Source organism: Geotrypetes seraphini, chromosome 7 (genome assembly GCF_902459505.1).
Source record: "Geotrypetes seraphini chromosome 7, aGeoSer1.1, whole genome shotgun sequence".
NCBI classification, from domain to species: Eukaryota; Metazoa; Chordata; class Amphibia; order Gymnophiona; family Dermophiidae; genus Geotrypetes; species Geotrypetes seraphini.
In genome coordinates, this window is record NC_047090.1 from 48,686,273 (window position 1) to 48,713,844 (window position 27,572).

Genomic DNA, 27,572 nt, shown 5'->3' on the forward strand with positions numbered 1-27,572 from the left:
CATGTAGACCACTAGACACAACATCTTCAAGAAAGAAGATTATGGTAAGAACTTGACCTTTCTTTCTAGCGCAATGTGTCTAGTGTCCCGAGCCATAGGAACGTATCAAAGCAGTCCCTCGAGGCTAGGGTGGGTCTGTTGAGACTGCCTTCAGAACAGCATCTTTCCTGACTGCTACATCCACCATATAGAACCTTATAAAGGTATGGAGGGTATATACAGATTTCCTCAGGCGAGACAGCCCTAGTCTCCGCCTATGAGGTAGGAATTCCTCTGGTGCAGTGAGCTTTCAATGCAATCAGTGGCTGCTTACAGCAGCCCACAGAGGAAATGGCCATCTTAATCCATCTGGAAATTGAGGTTTTAGATACCAACCTCCCTTTCTTGGCAATGACTGATCAGAACAAAAAGGTGATCTGAGACGCAAAATTCATTGGTAACTTTAAGCTTAACATCCAGCAAATGCAAAGCCCTGTTCTTTTTCTTCAGCTCCATCAAGTGGAAAGCAGGCAAACAGCCTTCTCGATTAATGTGGAAGGCTGAGGCAACTTTCGGTAAGAAGGATGGATCTTTGCGTAAGGAGAACCCTGCTTCGGTAATTTTGAGGAACGGCTCCCTGCAAGAGAGAGCTTGTGGCTCAGAGACTTGTCTTGCTGACGTAATTGCCACCAAGAACACCGTCTTGACTGTAAGATCCAGAAGGGAAGTCTCCTGTAAGGGCTCATATGGAGGTCCACCAAGATCCTGCAATATAGTGTTTCCAGGAAGGGAAAGAGGGACACACCAGACGGCACAACCGAAGAGCTCCTTTAATGAACAGGGTGACATCTGGGTGAGGCCAGAGAGCCTTTGTTTCCCCACGCTTGGAAACAGGAAAGGCCTGCTATCTGTACTTTCAGTATACCTTTCTGAAGTCCCTTCTGCAAAAAGTCCAAGACCACTGAAATTGGAGCTCAGAAGAGCTGGGTCAATCCCTGTGGAGTTCCTCAGGGCTCCCCTTTATCCCCCACCCTGTTTAACATCTATCTTACTTCTTTGGGAAATTACTTGCAGAGCTTAAAGTTCAAATTTTACATTTAAGCGGATGACATTACTATAGTAATTCCGTTAATTTGTTTTTCATCCGAGTTCATAAATTCTCTATCAATTATTTTAAATCAGGTCGAACTTTGGATGGCTGCTTTCAAACTGAAACTAAATACAGAAAAAAACCAAAATTTTCCTTGCAGCTCCTAATGACAAAATCAAGGAAATTATGATGCATGTGAATGGGATGGATTATAATATTGAACAATCCTTAAAAATATTGAGAGAAACTTTGGATAAACACCTCACAAAGGAAAAACATTCTGATTTAGTATTTAAGAAAAATATTTTGGTGCTTTGGAAACTCGGCACCATTAAATACTTTGACGAAGCCTTGTTTCGTCTGTTAGTCCAATCTTCCATTCTGAGTATACTTGATTACTGTAACATCATATATTTGGGTGCTTTCAAGAAAATTCTCAGAAAATTGAAGGTGTTTCAGAATACAGCTGTCCGCCTTATTTTTGGTTTAAAGAAATGGGAGCACGTTACCCCCTTTTATCAAAAGCTTCACTGGCTGCCATTGAGGCAGGTGGAGGCTTTAGAAAAAAAAGATTGTTTAAAATCCAAAATGGCGAAGAGGCCAGAAGCAGCTCTGTGGAAAGGTGGCAGAGTTGAAAAGATAATTAACAGTTTTCTGCAAGCAATTTGTCGGTTGAGATGCAAAACCCTGCGGTTTAGGACTAGACATATTACACTAGATTGTGTTTTATTGCACCCCACTCCCTCTAAGAAAAAACACACATATCAGGGGTGTTAATTAGAATTTAAGTAGGAAAACCAGGGCAAAAAGGAACATATCTCCATGGGTGGCTGTATACTCCACTGGTAGGATATTGATCAGTTTTCTTATGGTTTTGAAAATTACAGCATAAAATGTTACACGTCTGTCCATCCAACACAGCTGTCTTTTTTAGGAACAAGCAATCAAAAGCAAAATATTAATACAAATGAAAGCAAGAATGTTAAACTTGCAACTGTCAAACAGAAAAGGCTGGATCTCAAAGTGCATTCTGAGCGCACATAAGGAATTTATCACTTCACAGTACTGCAGTGTGAGAACTTGAAGTAAAGGGTTAACAAAGATAAGTATGAATTCACAGAGAAAACTGCACTGTGGAGGTTACCTTGCAAGAAGAGTAAAACATTTTAAAGGGAAAAGAAAGGATGCAAAGATTAGACTAGATTCTGGACAGGATAGGAGGGTGACGGGATAATCGCGCGCGAGACACCAGCGCGCCAACAATTCAGCGCAAGACAGAAGCGCGCCGCCGAAAAACTTATGTTTTAAGAGCTCCGACGGGGGGGTGTTGCCTGAAAAAAAACAGAAACTGTTCCGTTTTCTCTATAATGTGGGGGGTTGCACCCCCCGCCCCAACGGTAGCGCAAACACTATGCATTAAAGTGTGTGTGGGGGGGGTTCCCCACACACACACCCCCGTCGGAGCTCTTAAAAAATAAGTTTTTTGGCGGCTTTCGGCACCACACTTCTGTCTTGCGCTGAATTGTCAGCGCGCTGGTGTCTTGCACGCCACTGACTATGAACCGGATAGGAGTGCTAATGAATACCAAATCCAAGACTATCCAGGAATGTGTATGTGTACATTCAATACAAGGTTCAGTTTAAAGAGAAATGTGACCAATACATAAAAGGTTTCTAAAACAACATTGCACCCACACTTAGAAATCCTTGCAGCTAATATTACATCCCAGGATCTTTACTAGGAAATGGGGATGCTCCATCCCACTCTATCACTGGCACTCTGGATTATTTCAAAGGATTAGGATAGCCACAATGCTGAAAACCAGGTGATGAGTCTTCCTTCTTCAAGAGGTCCCTTTGAATTGTTTGCAGTTCAAAAAACTCTTCTCTTTCTTTGTTCCTTCAAATTTTCATGCAAGTGTATGATCAAATGCCAGTTCTACGAAAATATTTTCTTTGAACCTGCAAAGTTAGATGCTTTTCTTACTGGTCACACCTAAATTTAGGTACCTAACTATTGACTTAAACTAGTCTTCTATAACATATTAGATGCACAAATTTGCTATTACAGAATACTAGTTTAGGGCTGGATTCTACAACAGCTGCCGAATGTTAAGCAGTGTTAGCTGCCCTACCGCCACCTAACATAATTGGTTTAAGTGGCGCAATAATTGGTCTTGGCGCAGTGGTTGCAAAACCTGTCCTGGGGGCCTTCCCAGTCAGTCAAGTTTTCAGGATATCCACAATGAATATTCATGAGAGAGATTAGTATGCTCTGCCTCCATTGCTTGCAAATCTCTCGTGAATATTCATTCTGGACATCCTGAAAACCTGACTGGCTGGGGAGCCCCCAGGACAGGTTTGGGAACCACTCTTGCCATTAAAATCCAACTGAAACCTCAACAACTGCAAAAAAAATAGCTGCCGCTACACAGCCTCCAGGACTGGCGTGCTAAGGGGCAGCACTGGACTTTGCGCCACTGGCCGCGATTCAGGAAGGACTCTGGGCTTCAGAAATGTAGGCCTATAAAACCCTGACCTACATTTACGGCACCTAGGGTCCTTGGGAGCCACAATTCTCTAAGCAGCGCTTGTTGGCGACCAACACGTGGCAGGTGCCCGTTTTGTAGGCTAGTGCCTAGATTTGGGGGCCTAACTTTTAGTGCCCTTTAAAGAGGACAATTCTATAATTCAGTGCCCAAATTAAGTAGATAGTGCACCTATTCTATGAGAGCACTTACATTTAATTGCCATTACAGAATACTAGCATTGTTTGCATCAATGTACCTACATGGCATAAATGTTAGCACCTAAATGTTGGCCCTGCCTCTGTCCCACTCATGCCCCTCTCCTTAGAAGATTGAGACATTTTAAGTGTGTATTGTAATTATAAAATAGCAGTTGAGCACTATACTGTCACTTACATATATAGAAGTCTTTATGCTATAAATTAATTACTTAACTCCCCTTTTACTAAACCCCGATAGAGGTTATTAGTGCAAGGAGCCACGCTGAATGCTCTGTGCTGCATAGCGTTCCTATGAGCATCGGGAGCAGCGCAGCTCCCTGAGCTATTAACCGCTGTCGCGGTTTAGTAAAATGGGAGGGGTTAATTTATTATTTTAGGTATTTATACACTGTGGTTTACAGTTAGTTACTGAAGCATTACCTTTATCTGTCTTGAAGGGCTCACAATCTATCTAAAGTACCAGGATCATCATTTATTTATTTAAAACATTCGTATCCCGCAGAACCAAAAATCTTATGCAGGCTACAAAAGAAAACACCTAAACATTGGTGAACAAACATACTCAGATATTAAAATACTAACATACAATTCTTAGACTTACCCAAAATACACAATCACACAATTTTAAAAAAAAAAAAATAATGCAGTAGGTGCTTAAATTTAGGTGACTTTTTATAGCAAGAGGGAACATAAGAACATAAGCATTGCCTCTGCTGGGTCAGACCCGAGGTCCATTGCGCCCAGCAGTCCGCTCACACAGCGGCCCAACAGGTCCAGGACCTGCACAGTACTCTATCTATACCCTTCTATCCCCTTTTCTAGTAGGAAAATGTCCAATCCTTTCTTGAACCCCAATACCATACTCTGCCCTATTACGTCCTCTGGAAGCGCATTCCAGGTGTCTACCACACGTTGAGGCAAGGCAAATGATGGGATGTATCAATAGAAGCTTCGTCAGCCGTAAACCTGAAGTCATAATGCCACTCTATAGAACCATGGTGAGACCCCATCTGGAATACTGTGTGCAATTCTGGAGGCCACATTACCGGAAAGATGTGCTTCGAGCTGAGTCGGTCCAGAGGATGGCCATTAGGATGGTCTTGGGGCTCAAGGGTCTCTCATACGAAGAAAGACTGGGCAAACTGCAGCTCTATACCCTAGAGGAGCGCAGGGAAAGGGGTGACATGATTGAGACATTTAAGTACGTCACGGGTCGTGTCGAGGTGGAAAACGATATACAGTGGTGCCTCGCATAACGAACGCCTCGCACAGCGAACGCTGCGCACAACGAACTTCATGTCTTGCTTCCTACAACGAACTTCGTTTCACACAACGAAGTCGCCCGAGCTGCATCCTTCCGCGCAGGCACTGCGCTTAACTGCCCTCTCTCCGCCTGGCTCCCTGTGCAGTGGCGGACCGTCGGCTTGCAGGGGCCCGGCACCTACTGCTGATGCGTTGGGGGGAGCGGAGCTACTCTCGCCGCTTCCCCGATGCTAGAAAAAAAAAAAAATGAACAGTTAAGTCCCAGTTTTTGCCGCTGAGACTCTGCCCTCTCTCACTGTAAAATTAGACTCTACTTAGTCTGTCTTTAAATTTAAAAAATGTGTGTAATGTAATGTAATGTAATGTAATTTATTTCTTATATACCGCTACATCCGTTAGGTTCTAAGCGGTTTACAGAAAATATACATTAAGATTAGAAATAAGAAAGGTACTTTTAAAAAACAATTATGTTTTTAGATGTATCTAAATAAAAATAATAACAAAAAAATTTATCTTTTTTTATGTCATCTTAGCATATTTTATGCTACAGAACGAATTATTTTTTTTATCATGTATTGTTATGGGAAAACGCGTTTCACATAACGAACTTTTCGCATAACAAACTTGCTCCTGGAACCAATTAAGTTCGTTGTGTGAGGCACCACTGTATTCTTTCCCAAGGGACCCTCGGTCACAAGGGGGCATCCGCTCAAACTCAGAGGAGGGAAATTTAGTGGTGACACCAGGAAGTATTTCTTCACAGAAAGGGTGGTAGATCACTGGAACAGACTTCCGGTGCAGGTGATCAAGGCCACCAGCGTGCTCGACTTTAAGAATAAATGGGACATCCACGTGGGATCCCTACGAGGGTCGAGTTAAGGAACTAGGTCATTAGCATTCAGACTTAATGGGGTGGGTCAATAGAGTGGGCAGACTTGATGGGCTATGGCCCTTTTCTGCCGTCATCTTTCTATGTTTCTATGTTGGGTAAAGAAGAACTTCCTAGCATTTGTTTTGAATCTGTCCCCTTTCAACTTCTCCGAATGCCCTCTTGTTCTTTTATTTTTTGAAAGTTTGAAGAATCTGTCCCTTTCTACTCTCTCTATGCCCTTCAAGATCTTGTAAGTCTCTATCATATCCCCTCTAAGTCTCCTCTTCTCCAGGGAAAAGAGTCCCAGTTTCTCCAATCTCTCAGCGTATGAAAGATTTTCCATCCCTTTTATCAGACGTGTCGCTCTCCTCTAAACTCTCTCTAGTAACGCCATGTCTTTCTTAAGGTACGGCGACCAATATTGGACGCAATACTCCAGATGCGGGCGCACCATCGCCCGATACAACGGCAGGATAACTTCTGTCATTCTGGTAGTAATACCCTTCTTGATTATACCTAGCATTCTCTTATTTTCATGTATTTTGATGCCCTTTTATTATGTTTCGTTAGGCACTAATGTGTGTATAATACAACTGAATGCGCCGAGGCATCTTGTGGTAAGTGCTAAAATTATAATTTCTTTGGAGGAAGTGTGTCTGAGGGACAGAATGTGGGTGTTCCCATACTCATTATTTAGTGTAGCTACATTAGCACAAGCTAACTGGTTAGTGCATGGATACCGCATGAGCCCTTATTGCTTACAAAATGGCTGGCAGTAAGTGTACATGCAGTACATTTTTCTTTAATTACAACATTACCACAGACATTAATACAAAAATCTACAAAAAAGTCATTTTATGGGCTGCAGTAAAAATGGCCTTAGTTTGTGGGAAAGACCCAAGTAAGGGAATGCTAAGGCCATTTTTTACCATAGCTTAGTAAAAGGACCCCTTAGTCAATTATATTTTGGCATTCTACTCTAAAACTGTGGTCTTCTTTAGTACGGGATTTGGGGAATTGGTTAGGCTTTTCTGTGGGATAGTATTTCCTTCTGGTTATAAACATATATCCCATAACTCATTTTTTTTGCTCATATTTACATTTAAAAATTCTAAAATGCCTTACTTAATGAAGGATCACAACTGGGATAATTGAGATGTCTCGTTGTATTTTCTTAAAATATTTACTAAGTACATACTTCATTGGGGAAGGAAGAACGAACAAGGTTTTTTCTTATTTCTCTCAGAAATAACAAAGCAAAAATTTATAAACTGCTACAAATGAAAATCTCCAAGAAGAGATGTAAAATGTAGTATTTAACAACTTGTCTGTGCATCTGATTAACTATGGCTGTAGCAAGGAAAAAAACTGAAATAAGGAAGTGAGATGAGGCTATTTTCTTTCGGGAAGGAAGTGTGTGTGGAAGGAAAAAAAACCCAAAACACCCCATCTTCTTGGTCACATTTGCTGGTGAGACTTCATTGTAAATACCAATGCAACATTAGATTTGGCAGTCGTTTAGCCAAAATTAAAGATTCTACTGAGTTATAGTAAAATGGCTCGAGACCTTAGATACAAACCACATCTACAGATAACTTTTCACTGCTGTCTAGAGTTAGCTGTGGATATTAGCAAAGACACAAGGGGCCGCTGAAAAGTTCTCAGCCCAACTAACTAAGTTGGGGAAGCCTCCATCGAGGGCTATACACTTAGGCCTCCTTTTACGAAACTGAGAAAGCAGTTTCTAGCATGGGGAGCCATGCTGAATGGCCCGTGCAGCTCCCAATGCTCATTGAGTTCCTATGAGCATCGGTAGCAGCACAGGCCATTCAACGTGGCTCCCTGCGCTAGAAACTGCTATCTCAGTTTCATAAAAGAGGGGGTTAGTCTAATGATTTTCTACTTTTTTCATTCCATATTTTTCCAACGGAATGAAAAACTGGAAAAATCACTGATTAGCACACGCTAAACGCTAATGCGTGCATGTTAGTCTATGGATGTGTTAGCGATTAGCACGCGCTAATCTGTTAGCGCACCTTAGTAAAAGAGGGGGTAAGTGTTTAGCCCTTGATGGAGAACTTTTCAGGAGCCCCTCATATATGTACTTTGAAACCCGTTCTGGGCTCGTTTGGGAGGACGGGCTAAATAATTGAGCAAATAAAAATAAAAAATAAAAAAATGTATTAGAAAGCAAGAAGAGGATGGGAAGAGTTCAGTCAATTACATTATCTGTTTTTGTTTCTGGGTATAGGACTACCAAAGCTTTCTGGAACTGAAATGTACAGAAGTGGAAGTTTTGATAAACATACGAAAGAGCCAACAACACTCAGCACATTCAGTTCTGCAGGCTCTTCATTTTGATGAGGGAAAGGGAGGGGATTGATTTAGTTCACACCATTTTCAAGTGTAGTTCAAGGCAAGTTACATTCAAGTATAATTAATATTTTTCCTTGCCCTGGAGAATCTACAATCTAATGTTTGTAACTGAGGAATGGAGTGTTATGCGATTTGCCCAAGATCACAAGAAGCCACAGTGGGATTTAAATCCAGCTTCCCTGGTTCTCAGCCTGCTTATTCTGATCATCAGATTACTTCTCCATTCCATATATCTCTATACATGCACCAAATAACTTGTAATATTTGTCACTAGTAATGCATTTATTAGTGAATGAATGCTAGCTAGTCTGGATTATTCAATTGACTGTGGTATGTGTGTACCTATCAAGCTCCCTGAGAAAACACTGCATACAAAAGCACACTTTTACAACACAATAAACTAAGGAATGAATTTCTACCAAATATATTCTTTAAAATTTTCTCTTTTTTTAATAAAACGCTCCTGTTCGATCTATGTGACTACCCTGCTTTTTAATTCTGTGCTAAAATATTAAGTTGCAGGATATTCAATTTCTAGGGGATCTGAATGCCAAACTAAAATTTCTGAAAGCAAATCAACTATTTACACTGGCTGCAAATGCCTTGTTTATGCTCCAGCTGAAGCTCCTAGCTCCAACCTGAAGCTCCTAGCTCCAACCTGAACAAGCTGCTTCTACTGCCTACAATTAGAATCTCACACACCAGTGACAACTGGATGCTCACAGCACATATCACAGTGAATCAGACCAAATCCAGATCAGAGCAGCCATGTAGGAAAGGGACTGCTTACTGTCAACAAAACCAGTATGTCCTCTACCTTCAGAAACCAAAGTTACTGTACATTTCCAGTGGAGCAGAAGAAAAGCAAGGCTCTCATTAAGGATAAACTACCCTTATTAAGAATGACATCCATTTTGTATGGTGTATTCAAAGTTAAGCTCAACAAGAACATTATAGTCCCTAAACAACTGAAGATGCCCACATTTCTTATTATTGTATTATTTTTATAAATTAATAAAATTTTCATGTTGATATTGTTACCATCAACTTCCTGAAATCACTTTCCCAATGGAAACACTATACACCTTTCATAAGCTATTCCATCTTTGTTATCATTTCTGTAGACAGAAGCTGTATATCAGTGTAGGGGTTCTTACATTCCAAACACGTCAGGATACAAACCTCAGGTCTGCTTTCTGAGAATGAGGAGAATTTAACTGCATCAAACCGGTAATACCTGATATTTGGGAGATGATCAAGACAGATATTTCCAAAATCATAGCCTCCACTGGTTAAGATACAGATTAAGTAAAAATAATAATAATTTAAAAAGGCAGAAAAGTCTCTTTTCAATGGCTGCCGACATTAAAGTAATAAAGAAAGACGACTTTTAAGAAGGTTCATTTTTAAGAGAGAATATGTTATTAAAAAATGAGTGGTTATATATATAATTGTAAGTAGATGTGTTTAAATTGATGTTATATATTCACTTTTGAAGTATGGAAAATCAATAAAGAATTATATATAAAAAAGAATATATTATAATGCTGTTCATATTTGAATGTTATGTATATGTTTAAGTAAACCACCTAGTTAATAAACGGTAAATAAATTTTAAAATAAACATATCAGACTGAGATCACCCTCCAAAGTCCTCCTAGATCACACTAAAAATCTCAGTTGTATCTTTGAGCCTACTGATGATGCTCGAGAGTTCACAAGCCCACCTAGGCTTTAAGGATTAATTTTGTAAAAAGTCTCCGGTGAGAACCTCGTTAATCTGCTTCCAGGTTTTTAAGAGGCTATTAGTTAAATGTTCCCCATTGGTGACACAGCCATCCTAAATACCAAAATAACACACGAACCGCCCCCAAATCCCCGCAAAATAATAATAATAATTATTATTATTATTTATTTATATGCCACCATACCGGGGAGGTTCTAAGCGGCTCACAGCATGAGAAAAACAATACATACATTTTCAATAAAATTGATCAGGAATAAAAAGGTACAAAACATTTCAACAAAATTGATCAAGATAAAAAAACAAACCATGCAGGTAAGAAAACATAAAAATAGAATGAAAACATGGTTGAAATGGGAGAAAAGGTAAAACCATTACGAAATCAGCCTATTAAATAATTGAGTCTTTAGTAAAACACAGCTCCTTTCCCACCCTCCGCCAATAATTCTCCCCATGTCAGCTAAAGTAACCGCCGCGCCCCCCCCCCCCCCCAAACACTCTCCATCCCTTCAGCCAACAAACAGGGGGGTGGAGGCCGGATGGCCAGGACCACTCTTGATATACCTGCTTCTGAACATCAGCGTCGCTGAGGGCCATGACGCCGCAGTACGAAGGGCCTAAACGGCTGAGGAGAGAGGAAAAGCGCGAGAGCAGCGGACGATCCACAAGGCAAACGCTCCAGCCCCGGCTTCTGCGGTAAATTACAGCCCCTGGACGCAATACGCGTCAGCTGATCATCCCGTGCGAAGCCCACCACTGCGGCTGCGTAACGGCCCCCTCGACCTCACGTGACCCTTTGTCTTCTCCGTCACCTAGGAGACACAGAACGTCGGCCGGAAGTTCGGAGTTGACTTTGCTTTTGACCTCAGAGCTTGGGGTTTTCTTTTATCTCGCTTAGGTCTAAAATGGTTAGAAGCTGGTAATCTTACTCGGTCTATTCAACTAAACCTTAAATTTAAAGACCGCGTCATCTTTATAGGAAGAAAGCTCGACTCGGTTTACAGTATGTAATAGTAAAGGGAATTAAAAAACAGCAATGTCCTGTTTTCTCTGGTATCCGGCCTAAATAAAGTCAGGGGACCCTCAGGGGTCTTCATTTTTCCTGGCCCTTTCTCCCCTCAAAATTAATGAAGTGAGAGGAAAACAAGAGGGATATTTTTAGGGAGCCATCCCATGGTGCCCTCCTGAGCCCCCTGAGGTTGAAGTGTTGTGGTGTATATATGTTTGTGTGTTAAAGTGCCATTGAAAGGGGGTATTGGGGGGGAGAGAACTAGTTGTAATTTTGCTTGAAATGAACATATTTTGTAAAATATTTGAGAGAATAAAATCTTTTAATAGACAATTAAAAAAAAAATAAAAAAAATAAAAAAAAATAAAAAAGAGGATAGGAAGCTTTTGCGTTGTAATAAACTGCAGAGCACTTAGCTCTTTATTTATTTATTTCGTTTTCTATCCTGTTGTCCCCAAAGAGCTCAGAACGGGTTACAGGTTAAGAATATATAGTAACATAGTAAATGACAGCAGATAAAGACCCGAATGGTCCATCCAGTCTGCCCAATCTGATTCAATTTAATTTTTTTTCTTCTTAGCTACTCTCTAGCCCATCCTCCCCCAACGACAATATACAGACACAGTCCGTGCAAGTCTGCCCTGTACTGGCCTTAGTTCAGTATTTAATATTATTTTCTGATTCTAGATCCTCTGTGTTCATCCCACGCTTCTTTGAACTCAGTCAGTCAGGACTGAAGTTAGGACCCAAAATGGTGAACTGGGTTAGAAACTGGCTGTCGGACAGACGCCAGAGGGTGGTGGTTAATGGAAGTTGCTCAGAGGAAAGAAAGGTGAGTAGTGGAGTCCCTCAGGGTTCGGTGCTGGGGCCGATTCTATTCAATATGTTTGTGAGTGACATTGCTGAAGGGTTAGAAGGAAAAGTGTGCCTTTTTGCAGATGATACCAAGATTTGTAACAGAGTAGACACCGAAGAGGGAGTGGAAAATATGAAAAAGGATCTGAAAAGTTAGAGGAATGGTCTAATGCCTGGCAACTAAAATTCAATGCAAAGAAATGCAGAGTAATGCATTTGGGGATTAATAATCGGAAGGAACCGTATATGCTGGGAGGTGAGAAGCTGATATGCAGGGACGGGGAGAGGGACCTTGGGGTGATAATTTCCGAAGATATAAAGGCGAAAAAACAGTGTGACAAGGCAGTGGCTGCTGCTACAAGGATGCTGGGCTGTATAAAGAGAGGCATAGCCAGTAGAAGGAAGAAGGTATTGATGCCCCTGTACAGGTCATTGGTAAGGCCCCACTTGGAGTATTGTGTTCAGTTTTGAAGACCGTATCTGGCAAAGGACATAAGAAGACTTGAAGCGGTCCAGAGGAGGGCGACGAAAATGATAGGAGGCTTGCGCCAGAAGACACATGAGGAGAGACTGGAAGCCCTGAATATGTATACCCTAGAGAGGAAAGGAGGGACAGGGGAGATATGATTCACACGTTTAAATACTTGAAGGGTATTAATGTAGAACAAAATATTTTCCAGAGAAAGGAAAATGGTAAAACCAGAGGACATAATTTGAGGTTGAGGGGTGGTAGATTCAAAGGCAATGTTAGGAAGTTCTACTTTATGGAGAGGGTGGTGGATGCCTGGAATGCGCTCCCGAGAGAGGTGGTGGAGAGTAAAACTGTGACTGAGTTCAAAGAAGCGTGGGATGAACACAGAGGATCTAGAATCAGAAAATAATATTAAATATTGAACTAAGGCCAGTACTGGGCAGACTTGCATGGTCTATGTCTGTGTATGGCCGTTTGGTGGGGGATGGGCTGGGGAGGGCTTCAGTGGCTTGGAGGGTGTAGATGGGCTGGAATAGGTTTTAATGGAGATTTTGGCAGTTGAACCTAAGCACAAAACTGGGTAGAGCTTTGGTTTCTTGCCCAGAAATAGCTAAGAAAAAAAAAATTTTAATTGAATCAGGTTGGGCAGACTGGATGGACCATTTGAGTCTTTATCTGCTGTCATCTACTATGTTACTATGTCACCGTTTTCCTCTCCACCACCTCTCTCGGGAGCGCATTCCAGGCATCCACCACCCTCTCCATAAAGTAGAATTTCCTAACATTGCTCTTGAATCTACCACCCCTCAACCTCAAATTATGTCCTCTGGTTTTACCATTTTCCTTTCTCTGGAAAAGATTTTGTTCTACGTTAATACACTTCAAGTATTTGAATGTCTGAATCATATCTCCCCTGTCCCTTCTTTCCTCTAGGGTATACATATTCAGGGCTTCCAGTCTCTCCTCATACGTCTTCTGGCGCAATCCTCCTATCATTTTCGTCACCCTCCTCTGGACCGCTTCAAGTCTTCTTACGTCCTTCGCCAGATACGATCTCCAAAACTGAGCACAATATTCTGTTCTGTGTTCACAGAAGAAAATCCTGGAGAAGGACCGAGATTGTCTGGCAAAGTTACATGAGAAAATGGAGTACATTCTGTGCCGTTCACGGAGGAGAGTGTTTATGAGCAACTTGAAAAACTGAAGGTGGACAAAGCGATGGGACCAGACGGGATCCATCCCAGGATACTAAGGGAGCTCAGAGAGGTTCTGGCGAGTCCTATTAAAGACTTGTTCAACAAATCTGTGGAGACGGGAGTGGTATTTAGAATTTCATAGGGTTACCAGGTTTTCCTTTTGGAAAATCCGGATCCATGGCCACGTCCCCAGGACCGCCCAATTCCACCTCTTTTCAATTAATGTGGCTGAGCCATGGGGTGCTATAGCCCTCCCAGTAATCAAGGTCAGACATAAGTTCCTGTAATTTAGGCAGGAAATTAGATTTATATATAGCAGCAATAGAATTTGTTAAGTTTACTCCCAAGTAGCGAAGTGATTTATCTGCCCACAAAAATGGATGGTGAAGTCAGAGTGCTGACACCTCTGAGCTATTAAGAGTGAGATTGAGAATATCTGATTTGAATATGTTAATTTTTAAGCCAGAGGCCATACCATACACTTCCAAAATGTCTGATATTGCAGTCAGAGACCTCACAGGGTCACTGAGCGATAAAAGGATATCATCCGCAAACAGCAAAATTCAGTTTTCCCCAGAAGGCAAGGAAACCCCCGACAACTCGCTAGACTCACGAATGAGGCACGCCAATGCAAATAACAATGGTGATAGAGCACAGCCCTGTCGTGTTCCCCGAGAGAGCTCAAATTTTTCCAAATGTCTATTTATTTTCAATTATGATAACGGTTGGTGATACAAAGCTTGAATCCAATGTAAATAAGGTCCCATGATACCCACCCGGCACAAAACTGCCATCATGTAAGGCCAAGACACCCGGTCAAACACCTCCACATCCAGAGAAAGCAGTATAGCCGGTATGCTAGCCTACATTGTAAGTAGACGCGGCCGCTATACTTATCGTGGCAAGGGATTTCCCTGCTGCAAAACGTATAGTGACCACAACCGCCTGTCCCTCCCCCCCTATGATCGTCGGCAGGAGAGTGCCCAACCCCTCCTGCCGGAGGACGGTCCTCCCTCTGGACCCCACCACACTAACCCCCCCCCCACGTCCTCCCCTAGCCTTCCCCCCCAATAACCTCTAATCATTGGCCGGCCGGTGGGGTCTTGCTACTGAACGGCCGGCAGGCCCACCTCGTTTAAATGAGGCAGGCCTGCCCCTTTCCGGCCCATCCACGCTAAGCGGGGGGGAGGGGGAGTCCTCTGGCAGGAGGGGTTGGGCACCCTCGTAACAGCGATTGTGCAGCTGGGCAGCCTTCCAGCAGGAGGTGGGCACCCTCCTACCAGCAATCAGGGGGCATCCTCCAGGAAGGGTTGGGCACCCTCCTACTGGCAATCGGGGGCGTCGGGGGCATCCTCCGGCAGGAGGGGTTGGGCACTCTCCTGACGGCGATCATCGGGGGTGGGGGTGGGGGTAGGCCAGACAGGTGAGTGCGATAAGTCTAGCGGCCGTGTCTACTCTAACCCTATTCTGTAACCGGTGTCTGTAACATGGATGTCGATTACAGAATCGGGGTTAGTGTAGGCCCAATTCTGTATAGGATGCCCCTCCCAGGCATCCTATACAGAATCCGGGCCTATGTGTCTGGTGGTCGAGTCTGCAACCACCTTCAGCTCCCACCTCCTTCAGCACCGGACACACGCACAAGCTGCACTGTCTCCAATGGACGTTCTGGAATATTGCCCACTTCACTGCTGTAACCTCACGCAAGCGCTTTCCTGCATCTGCATGTGATTGGACTCCACCTCACAATCGCGTACAGACGTAGGAAAGCACTTGCGCGAAGTTACAGCAACCGCCGGATGTGACTGCTAGACACTTAAGGCACAAGTTTTCATAAAGAATCATTCTTTATAATACCGAGGCCCCCAGCATTCCGTTGGAAAAATCAATATGCTTGCTTTTAAATATTATCAGAAGTAGGAGATCAACTGCTTTTACACCTAAGCAGCACCAAGACCAGTCGCCACTATCGAGAGCTTTTGTCCCAATCCAGCCAGACGTGTATGCTCTTCACCATACAATTTGTTGGAAAGATCAATCTGCCTGCTTTTAAATATCAGCAGCATTGGGAAAACAACTGCTTTTACACCTAAGCAGCAGCGGGTCCATCCGCAACCACCAAGAACCCACAGACCCGAACCTGCCAGGAATGTGAGATCCGCCCCCCCTACAATTCGATAAGAAGATCAACTGTTTTTACACCTAAGCAGCAATAGGACCAGCCGCCACTACCGGGAACCCTTTGCCACGATCCAGCCAGACATATAAGATCTTCCCCCAGCATTCTATTGGATAGATCAATCTACCTGCTTTTAAATATCAGCAGCAGTGGGAGAACAACTGCTTTTACACCTAAGCAGCATTGGGACCAACCGCAACTACCAAGAGCCCATAAACCAGATCATGACAGGAGTGTGAGTTCCACACCTCCTGCAGTCCGCTAGGAAGATCAACTGCTTTAACACCTAAGTAGCAGCAAGACCAGCTGCCTATAATAAGAGCCCTTGCCCCGATCCAACCAGGCATGTGAGCTCCTCCCCCTATATCCCGTTTAAGAGATCAATCTACCTGCTTTAAATATCAGCAGCAGTAGAAAAACAACTGCTTTTACATACAAGCAGCAGCGAGACCTACCGCAACCACCAAGAGCCCACAGACCCGATCCTGCCAGGAGTGTGAACTCCTCCCCCTGCAGTCCATTGGAGAGATCAATCTGCCTGCTTTTAAATATCAGCAGCAGTGGAGATCAACTGCTTTTACACCTAAGCAGCAACGAGACCAGCCACAACTACAGAGAGCACACAGACCCGATCCTACCAAGAGTGTGAACTCTTCCCCCCATGCAATCCGCTAAGAAGATCGACTGTCGGCTCCGGGCGGCTTTCCCGCAGAGGAGAGAATCCTGCATTCACCGTGGGCCTCATCTGGGGCAGCCTCCTTGGAGCGGCTGGGGCACGGGCAGTGTGTCTGGGAGGGAATGCATGGATGGGAGAACATCGCAGGGGAGGAGACATAGGCATCCTGGGACTGTCTGCCAAGTCTCTTCCCTGAAGAAGCCCTTTCTGGAAACGTCAATCGCTCCTCCTAAGCTTACTTGCTCCACTTCATCACTGACGCTGAAACCGTGGATTGAAGACAAAGTTTTATTTTATTTTTCTTTCCAGCTTATGATTTATCTTTAATCTTATCTATTGTTTTGCCTTTTGTCTTTGTTTTGTTCTATTTCTATCATTTAAATTTCTCCAGAATTCTACTGTTCAACGACTCCCCCTTCTGCTGCTATTCCTTTCTCTCCTCTCTTCTACCTTCCAAAGCATTTAGATCAATGCTGTCTTGTTAAAATGTTTATTTTATTTTTATTTTTCCTCTAACTCTACTTTTCACTTCTCTATTACCCTCCAGGTACTTTAGTTAGATTGTGAGCCTTCGGGACAGTAAGGGAATTTTTCAAGTACCTTTCTTATTTCTAATCTTAATGTATATTTTCTGTAAACCGCTTAGAACCTAACGGATGTAGCGGTATATAAGAAATAAATTACATTACATTACATTACAAAATAGTACCTGGCAGGCCACATGCGGCTCATGGACCACGGTTTTGAGACCAATGAATTAGTCTAACATTTATTTTAATGTTAGCCCTGTATCCAGTGTTGTAAAGTAACTAAGTAAATGTAACTAATTACTGTAGTTGAGTAAAATTTTGTTATTTTTACTTGAAAAGAAGTACAGAATAACATTTGTTACTTTTACTGAACTATAATTCCACCAATTTTCACTATTGCCTAGTTACATCTGATGCTTACAGTTAAATGTAAAAAGGAAAAACAGAAGCAGAATGTAAATGACGGACAATTCCTCAGTAAACCAAATCAAACAGCAAAACATGAAACAGGATTTGCTATTGCAAACCTCATCATGCAAACAGTGGTCTTAAATTTTGCTGTTCAGTGAATATAGCCTGTAAGAACAGTGGAGAGGCTGGTCATCCCAAGGAAAATTTTATATTGGGGTGACTGTCTATTGGTCTGATAGTCTTTAGAGGGGAAGCCTGTTTGTCTGGCCCCCAAGTCTGAAGACATTGTTGCATCTGTTCTCAACGATATTCAGTTTGCCATGAAAAATGATTAGAACAACAACAGACAATGATTCCAACTTTGTGAAAACCTTCTCTATAATTGTCCAGCACGACGATGATAATGAAGATGCAGGTGATTAATTAAACCACACTGCTTCTAATGTAGATGATAATAAAATATTTTTTGCTATTCAGAAGTCAATTGTTTCAGATAGATATTCCCTTGCTCAATAATTCTGATCCGATCAAAAGATAACACTAATATTTAAACCTGGCCTGAGTTGGAGGAACTTTACTCAAATTGAGCAATGCACTTTCTTCAGAGATATGCAGGTACACTTGTTGGTGATGTCCTTAGACTGACCCTGTGTGTCAGTGCAGTTGTTGAACACCTTTTTAGCTGTGCTGATAATCACTCACAAGCACACTTGCACAAGTGACAGTCATTTTTTAAAATGTAGTTGTACTAAAAGCAAAGCAAATTAAATTGTAAATCAATACAATTATTGGGATAAAAATAACAGTAGCTGCCTTCATTGTACTTCTGATACTTTTACTTTTTATTCAAAAAGTATTGGGCAATAACTTTTTGCTTTAGTAAATTTTTTAATGTTTTTCACTGTATTTGAACTTTTACTTAAGTATTAAAAAAAACCCCAAAACATGTATTTTTACTTTGACAAGTACTTTGAACAACACTGCCTGTATCAGAGACAAGTCTATCTTGCAGGTAGTAGCAGTCTTCCATTGGATCACCAAGCACATATTGGTGGTTGCAGCTCTCTTTCGTAGGGAAAACCTTATAATTAAATACAAGATTAAGTGGTTCCCATCTTTGGAGATCACAGCTTCAAATTTCAAGTGTCAGTCTAGCTAATCTAAACAGACACATAAATCATAGAAAATAGGGCATAAAACAGTATAACATTTAAACTCCCTCTGTAACCACATTGTCCAATGAGGACTTCTTTTTGACCCATCCATGGATATTATGGGGCATCAAAGCAAACAAAAATTAAGTTTAACAATACTTCTAATATAATTAAACGTGGCATAATCACTAAGAGCAGTACAAGTACACAGAGGTCAACATTCTTCTCTGAAAACTCGTCTGTAGTCCTGCACGAGGTACACTACAGAGCCGGGGTGGGATGGTTATGTGTTTACTATATTGATTTAGAGCCCAGGTGTCAAACTCAAGGCCCGCCTGACTGTTTTATGTAGCCCGCGGTGTGATCGATGCAGCGTTTTTGTTGCCGCCCCGGTGTTATCTTCTGGTCTTCTCCTTCCTCCTCACTGCCGCAGTGCACAAAGCCGCAGGCGGCGGTTCCTACGCACGTTCTGCGCCTGAACTGGAAGCCTTATTGTTTATTGTTTATTCTGCACCTGAACTGGAAGCCTTATTGTTTATTCAAATTTTTGATTAAACGCTTTATCGATACTACAAAGCGTTGTACAAGGTTTAAAATAACATTTAAACAAATTTAACAATTAAGACATATCTTTATATAAAAATTTATAGATTGACGACAATTACATACAGGGTAATTACGGACCTGAAGGCCCCTAAACATAAATGGGAAGGAGGGGAGAAATGTCACAGTGTCAGAGGGAAGGCTTTCAGATGAGGCACAGGATGTGTGAGGAGCCACTGCATGCGGCTTTGTACACACTGTGGCAGTGAGGAAGAGGGAGCTGGCCAGAAAACACTAGGGATGCCAATGAAAACGCACATCGCACTGCGGGCAGCATAAAACGGCCAGGTGGGAGCAGGCCAGAAGGTAAGTCACCCGCCAGACGGAAGCACTTAATTGAGGCACAGCATGGAGGGAGGGAGACAACAAAGGTAGGGGGGAATAATTTTATTTTAAATTTAGCGATTGAATTGTGTCAGTTTTGAGAATTTACATCTGCTATATTTTGCACTGTTCAGGTTAGAAATGCATTTGTTTCTTTTTCTCTAGGGTTGTACAGCATACAGAGTCTTGACTCTTAGGGTTTGTTTGTATATATTAGTACTTTTAGGTTTTGGTCCTGTGTTGAGAAGCGTACAGTGTGCTTTGTGTAGTTTAATTTTGTGGTTAACCATTCTGTGTTGTTAATATGTGTGTATATCTGAAAAACGAATGGAAAAACTATTATGGGGGCGGGGTCTGGGGCGGAGATGGGCGGGGTCTGGCCCGCGACTTCGCCTGTGTTTTGTATTCGGGAGTTCGACGTCCCTGCTTTAGCGTGTTGGGGGATTGGCTCATCGTGGCCGCCGCGCTCCCACGCTAACGGTAACGCCCCTTGCGCAGTCAAAGCCAGCTCCGTCGTGACCGTTGCGCTATGACGTAGCGGACGAGACCCCGCGCGCTCTCAGCCAGTCCCATCATGGCCGCCTCTCAGTCCTAGGGCAACGGGGCGAAGGCACAGCGGGCGTACTTGTGCGCTGACCCTGACCTCCTGGACCCAGGTAAAGGTCAGGTAATAGAGACCTGGCTGGTGAGGGTCACGCTATGGAAATGGCTTTAGGATAGACTTTAAACTAGGGCAGTTCCTCAGATAAGGGCCAGAGCCCTGGGTGCAGTGTTGGGGGGGGGGGGGTGCTCTGCCCCCCCCCCACGACTCCAGCCGGCGCCTGATCAGTTGGGCCTGGGACAGGGGGCCGCGCCTGAGTGGGCTGGTGCTGGGGCCTGGCTGCAGAGAGGCAAAACCATCCCTGGGCCGCAAAGTTTTTGTCCCCGCCGGCGGACTCTGCCCTTCTCTGAGAATCCCAGCAGGTTCTGCCGTGTAACAGAGTCTGGGGGGAGGGGGGGAAACGGTGCAAAGGACGTGGAGAACGATTGAACGGAAAAATCGTGCTATCCGTTAGTGCAGTAAATTGTGGGTTGTTGTTTTTTGTGAATTTATTGAATGAGATTGTATTTGTAAAAAAAACCCCCACGATTGTGAGTGTTGAAGTTTTCCTGGAGCTATTTAATTTTCTGTTAATGGAGAGACCCTGTAGCATTCCCAAGATGTCAGAAAATGCATCAGGTTTTTGCAGGGGTCGGTAGAGCTCTTTCCCGCAGAGCGAAGAGTTTTGGCAGGGGGACAAGAGCTAATCATTTTGTTTGTTAAGATGACGAAACTTCTAGGTATCAAGACGAATTGTAATTAATTACAAGAATTGTTATTGCATCTAAACACTGTATATAAAAGCCTGTAATGTAAGAAGACAGTTTGTCATGGTCGTGGAAAAAAAAATCGTGTAATGTTAGAGAATAATGGACTAAAATATTGATCACATATGGCGTATGAAAATTTGAGTTTTAACCATTGTAATTAAATATAACTTTCAAAGTGATGAAGTTTTATTTTGGACATTTTGTGTGACTTCACCTTATATGCTAGAATTCCACCCAAAGGCTTGACATTAGAGTTTGAGTGTTCCAAGGTAGGAAATTGTGTATAGGATCTGAAGTCGAGCTTCTAATGTTAAGCAGTGGGCTGGGAACACTCAGATCCTGCTTTTCTCAAAACACATGGCATGACCTTCATGTCATTTTGTTAAGCTATTGTCAGGTATTCTATGTGATTTGTTGCAAATGCTTTAATTTAAGAAGCAGGTTTTCAAAGCTCACTAGACATGCATTGTGGGTTGGTGCTGATAATCTTTTCTTTTAGAGACAGAACAGTTCATGTTTAAAAGGTGAAGTAGTTTTTAAAGTATTAATAATTACATTTGAGTCCAGCTTCAACATGAATGATGTCTTATTCATTTACTATATGCTATGCAACTATGAAGATACTTTTCCAAATATTTAGCTGTTTTGTTGTTGGGGTTTGTTTTGGTTTTTTTTAAAGAAAGGACATTAACAGTTTTATTCAAATCTGAATATTTTTATTGTGTTTTTGTTCTTTTTTTTTGTTTTGTTTTAATTACATGGGTAAGGGCATAGATGCCAAAGCTTTCTTCTAATTTTTCTGCAGTACTTACTACTCAGAGCTGAAGTTGAGATCTGGTAACGTGAACCTTTGTTAACTATTATTCCCAGGGTATTTTATTCATATTTTATATTGCTGTCTTTCATTCTAGTGGTGATCATTAGGTGTCGCAAAAACACATTATTGTATGCTGTCATGCTAGGTTTTGCTGTTCATTAGTGGCCAAGGATTATAAACTCCATAGCATCCTCAGACTCAGGTTGTTTCTTAGTAACTCTAAATTGGTTGTTATATAAATGTTAATTATAGAATCTACAGTTAAATATAAATTATTTTAAAACTACTTAAATGTATTTTTAAATATTAAATCCAGTTAGGTGGTGGTTTTCTGTTCTTGTCGTCATACTGCCAGTCTAAAACAGGTGACATACAAATATATTACAGTACAATTAATACCCAAATCGGGAAATGTGATCATTACGTGTAGAAAGTACAATTTGCAAAGTTTCTTTATAAGATCAAATAGGTATACAAACAGGGTAGCTGCTGGAGACAGGGTGCTGGGCTCAGTGGTTCATTTGCTTCAGTATGAAGTTTCAAGTTTCTTTAAAATGTCTTATACCGCCCAATCAAGCCTTTTAGGTGGTGTACAAATGTGCCAAATAAAATACATTTTAAACAGAAACAGACCAGGGGAAATGACAATTTTTAAAGACAGTGACATACAGGAACAAAAGGGAAGAAGGGTTAGAACTACAATTGATAGAGAGAAAGAGAACACACAAGGGGAAGAATAACAAAGGGAGGGGGAACTGAAGGTAACCTTTCTTGAATCTAAGTCGCCCCTACAAGGACAGTTTAAGTTACTAAAGCATCGAGAAAGAGAAATGTCTTTAACTTCACTTTTAAATTGGCAAGAGTTGATTTTTCACGTAAGTAATTTGGGATACTGTTCCAAAGAGAAGGGGCGCTAATAGAGAAAATTGTAGTCCTCATTGTGCTTATATGTTTCAATGAGGGGATGGTAAGAAGGTTGTGAACTGTAGATCTTAAAGTCCTAGTTTGATTATATGGGATAAGTAAGTTATTAATAAATTCTGGCTGATTATTTACTCTGGTTTTAAAAGTTAGTAGAAGAATTTTATAGGTGATCCTAAGTTCTATTGGTAACCAATGAGCTTTATGTAAAAGAGGGGAAACGCACTGGGGTAACTTTATAAAGAAATTTTAACATGTAAAGGCCTTTTAAAAAATTGTCACAGGGGTTACACATATAAACCAAAATGTAGTTATCCTCTAATTGTCAGGTTACACATATAAAAGTATACACGGTAAAAAGAAAGTGTTGTGTGTTCAGGGATGGAGTTTGGGTTGAATCACATTCTCTGTGGTTTGATCTATGTGTTTTATGAAACTGTCTGGAAATAGGCCTTCAGTGGATGGTATAACAAATAAAGTTGATCTAAGCAGTTCACAGCCATAAATGTAAGGGTAAATAGTAACAGGATAGGGATAAGACAGAAAGAAGTCAGGTTACAATCATATTATCCATATCACATAGTGGCCATACAATAAGAGGAGTGGGTAGTGCTATAGACAAGATTGTCAGTATGACAAGGATCCCCCACTAACCCAACAGCAAGCAGGATCAGTCAGGAGGAAATTCCTGAGAGAAGTAGTGTTTTTAACCCTTCCTTAAATCGTGAATAAAAATTCACTTCATGAAGCTACAGTGGTAAAGCATTCCATTAGATGACCTTTTATAAAATTACCCATCTACAGGGAAGCAAATACAACTATGAAAATAACCAAACATTTTTCTAAAATCTAACAGTAATTGCACTGAAAATGTAAACAGTAGAACATTATCAAGAGACAAATCATCTTTTCCTACTTGGTTATTTAAATCTTGGCTGAAGATTGGTTGGATGAATGGCATTACAGTAAAGGGTCAAAGATTTGATATACTGCTTTTCTGTGATTCAACCAATTTACAATAATATGAAAAAGTTCTCTCCCACGCCTGTTTTCTTCTATTATTGCATATATTTCACTTTAAACAAAAATGATTATTAGAGGGATCTGGAGTAAGAACATAACAGTTCTTGTAATATTACTTAATTTAAGGGGCAAAGTTATCCAACACCCATTTCTCGTGCAAAGGACATATGAGTCCTGACTGTAAGTGATTTCCCTATACTTATAATAATAATAATAATAATAATAACTTTATTTTTCTATACCGCCATAGTCAGGCGACTTCTAGGCGGTTTACATTATAAGAAGGCTGGACATTCAGCGAATAGCAAACATCTTAATACAATACGATATCATAGATCCACTTACAAAACAATATAGTGAGTCTAAATACAATAACATATAATACAGTCTAAATACAATAACATATAATACAGTCTAAATACAATAGTAAATAATACAGTGAGTCTAAATACAATAACATATAATAGTAAATAATACAGTGAGTCTAAATACAATAACCTATAATAAGTCTAAATATAATACCGTACAAGGAGTCTTAATGCAGTACGATAGTCTAGATGGGAAACTTACATGTTAAGTTGGGGATCTATGGGCAAAGAATATCTGAGAGATTTAGGACATCCATAAGTTGGAGTTCTAAGGGTAGAGAAGATCAGAAAAGGAGGGGCTTCTTGAGAGAGAGAAAGGCGTTTGTTGGGGGGCTTCTTGCGAGAGAGAAAGGCGTTTGTTGGGGAGGGGAGTACTAGTGGGGGAGGGGACTGTTTTAGTCAATGAATTTTGCGAATAGGGCGGTTTTGATCGATTTGCGGAATGTATTATAAGTCGTATTGGGTTCGTTTATGTGGTTTTTCAGCCAGATTTGCTGTCTGTTCGCTTGGAACTTAAATGTTCTGTCCAAGAAGGATTTGTATCTGCAGCCTGTAGTCTTTGGGTAAGCAAAGATGTTTTTGTTTCTGGTCGTTCTAGTGGGGTTGTGTAGGCTGAAGTGAGTTTGTAGGTATGGTGGTGCTAGTCCCCAGGCTTGCTTGAAACAGGTGCAAGCAAATTTGAAAAGAATTCTCGCTTCTATTGGAAGCCAATGCAGCTTTTTATAGTAGGGGCTGATGTGGTCGTTTTTTCTTAGTCCGAAAATTAGGCGGACGGCGGTGTTTTGTATTAATCGCAGTTTTTTTATTGTCTTTTGTGGGATGCCCAGGTAGATGATATTGCAGTAGTCAAGGAGGGATAGGGTCAGTGCCTGTACCAGCAACCTGAATGATGTAGGGTCGAAGTATTTTTTTATGGTTCTTAGTTTCCATAGCGTGTAAAAACATTTTTTTTCACTAGTGAATTTGTGTGGTCAGTCATAGTTAGGTGAGTGTCAAGAGTGATACCCAGTATTTTTATGTTGTTGGAGATTGGGTATTCGTGGTTGTTTATTTTTAGCGATGTTCTCGTAATAGTGTCATTAGGACTAGCCAGGAAGACTTTTGTTTTTTCAGCGTTTAGTTTTAGTTTGAAAGTAGTGGTCCATTTATCGATTTCGGTCATTGTGTTTGTGAGGTTATCTACAATGTCTTTTGTGATGTCGTTTAAGGGTATAAGGATGGATATGTCGTCCGCGTAAATGTAGTGTATTAAATTTAGTTTTTGTAGTAGGTGACCTAGGGAGGCGATATAGATATTAAAAAGAGTGGGTGATAGGGGGGAGCCTTGAGGCACGCCTGATGGGTTTTTCCATGGTTTGGAGAAGTTTCCATTACTGATTACCTGGTAGGATCTGTTTGTTAGGAATTCTTGGAACCATTTCTTTGCCTTTCCTGTAATTCCCATTGCTTCAAGGCACCGTAGCATGATTTCGTGATCTACCAGGTCGAACGCGCTGCTGAGATCTACCGTATTTTCACGCAAATAACGCGCACCCGTATAAAACGCGCACATGGGTATAGCGCGCAGAAATCACGATGATATGTACAAAAACTTTGGTATACCGCGCTCACGGGTATACCGCGCATGCTGCCCGACGCTCCTTTCGCCCGCCCTGACTTTCCGTGCGCTGTCCCGACTCTCCGTTCACCCCCCCTGACTTCCGTGCACTGTCCCCCCTTGAAGGTCTGTCCCCATCCTGAAAGCCTGATGCCCCCCCCCCGACGTCCGATACATCCCTCCCCCCGAAGGACCGCCGATTCCCCAACAATATCGGGCCAGGAGGGAGCCCAAATCCTCCTGGCCACGGCGACCCCCTAACCCCACCCCGCACTACATTACGGGCAGGAGGGATCCCAGGCCCTCCTGCCCTCGACGCAAACCCCCCTCCCCCCCAACGACCGCCCCCCCCAAGAACCTCCGACCGCCCCCCCAGCCGACCCGCGACCCCCCTGGCGACCCCCACGACCCCCCCACCCCCCTTCCCCGTACCTTTGGTAGTTGGCCGGACAGACGGGAGCCAAACCCGCCTGTCCGGCAGGCAGCCAACAAAGGAATGAGGCCGGATTGGCCCATCCATCCTAAAGCTCCGCCTACTGGTGGGGCCTAAGGCGCGTGGGCCAATCAGAATAGGCCCTGGAGCCTTAGGTCCCACCTGGGGGCGCGGCCTGAGGCACATGGTCGGGTTGGGCCCATGTGCCTCAGGCCGCGCCCCCAGGTGGGACCTAAGGCTCCAGGGCCTATTCTGATTGGCCCACGCGCCTTAGGCCCCACCAGTAGGCGGAGCTTTAGGATGGATGGGCCAATCCGGCCTCATTCCTTCGTTGGCTGCCTGCCGGACAGGCGGGTTTGGCTCCCGTCTGTCCGGCCAACTACCAAAGGTACGGGGAAGGGGGGTGGGGGGGCCGTGGGGGCCGCCAGGGGGATCGCGGGTCGGCTGGGGGGCGGTCGGAGGTTCTTGGGGGGGACGGTCGTTGGGGGGGGGGGGGGGTTGCGCCGAGGGCAGGAGGGCCTGGGATCCCTCCTGCCCGTAATGTAGTGCGGGGTGGGGTTAGGGGGTCGCCGTGGCCAGGAGGGTTTGGGCTCCCTTCTGGCCCAACTACCAAAGGTACGGGGAAGGGGGGTTGGGGGGGTCGTGGGGGTCGCCAGGGGGGTCGCGGGTCGGCTGGGGGGGCGGTCGGAGGTTCTTGGGGGGGGGGGCGGTCGTTGGAGGGAGGGGGGTTTGCGTCGAGGGCAGGAGGGCCTGGGATCCCTCCTGCCCGTAATGTAGTGCGGGGTGGGGTTAGGGGGTCGCCGTGGCCAGGAGGGTTTGGGCTCCCTTCTGGCCCGATATTGTCGGGAAGTCGGCGGTCCTTCGGGGTGGGGGTGCGAGTGGTCCTGCCGGGGGGGGGGGATGTCTCGGACGTCGGGGAGTCGGCCGGGCAAGAGGGCTTGGGCTCCCTCTTGCTCCGATCGTGGATGCGGGTGCGGGTGGGAGCGCGTGCGAGCGGTCGTTCGGGGTGGGGGTGCGAGTGGTCCTGCCGGGGGGGGGTGTATCGGACGTCGGGGAGTCGGCCGGGCAAGAGGGCTTGGGCTCCCTCTTGCTCCGATCGTGGATGCGGGTGCGGGTGGGAGCGCGTGCGAGTGGTCGTTCGGGGTGGGGGTGCGAGTGGTCCTGCTGGGGGGGTGAATCGGGCGTCGGGCGGGGTGGGAACTATGTTTTAAAACTTTTGTATACCGCGCTCACGCATATAACGCGCGAGGGGTATGCGCGGTAGGTAAAAACGCGTATAGCGCGCGCGTTATATGCGTGAAAATACGGTAATTGTAGGATCAGTGCGCTTTTGCCTTTGCTAAAGAGATCATAAAGGTGATTCAGTAAGGAGACTAGGACAGTTTCTGTGTTGTATCCTTTTCTGAATCCTGATTGGTGTTCGCTAAGGAGGTTAAATTTGTCCAGGTAGTTGACTAGTTGGAGGTTGACCAATCCTTCCTGTATCTTTGTGAAGAGGGGAATGCTTGCTATGGGTCTGAAATTGGATGTTAGAGCCGAGGATGCTTTCTGGTCTTTGGGGATTGGGGTGATTAGTATGTGT

At 43.3% G+C, this 27,572-nt stretch overlaps 2 protein-coding genes across 6 annotated transcripts in view; one reads left to right on the forward strand and one right to left on the reverse strand.

Moving 5' to 3' along the window:
- The window catches only part of ATP6V1E1 (ATPase H+ transporting V1 subunit E1), a 72,314-nt gene extending 61,450 nt beyond the window's left edge, over nt 1–10,864 (reverse strand). Inside the window, exon 1 of the mRNA XM_033951761.1 lies at nt 10,637–10,864. Within this exon, the coding sequence (XP_033807652.1) occupies nt 10,637–10,669 (33 nt within the window). The 5' untranslated portion in view covers nt 10,670–10,864. The remainder of the gene's footprint in view (nt 1–10,636) is intronic.
- An 8,433-nt stretch (nt 10,865–19,297) lies between these two features.
- Nucleotides 19,298–27,572, forward strand: part of BCL2L13 (BCL2 like 13) — a 169,043-nt gene continuing 160,768 nt past the window's right edge. Inside the window, exon 1 of one of the 5 annotated variants that reach the window (XM_033951700.1) lies at nt 19,298–19,528. The gene's annotated coding sequence lies outside the window, so the exon portion shown is untranslated. Of the gene's footprint in view, nt 19,529–19,975; nt 20,138–20,319; nt 20,445–27,572 lie in introns of those variants that run through there. The other 4 variants (XM_033951699.1, XM_033951698.1, XM_033951703.1 and 1 more) reach the window with 4 other exon arrangements.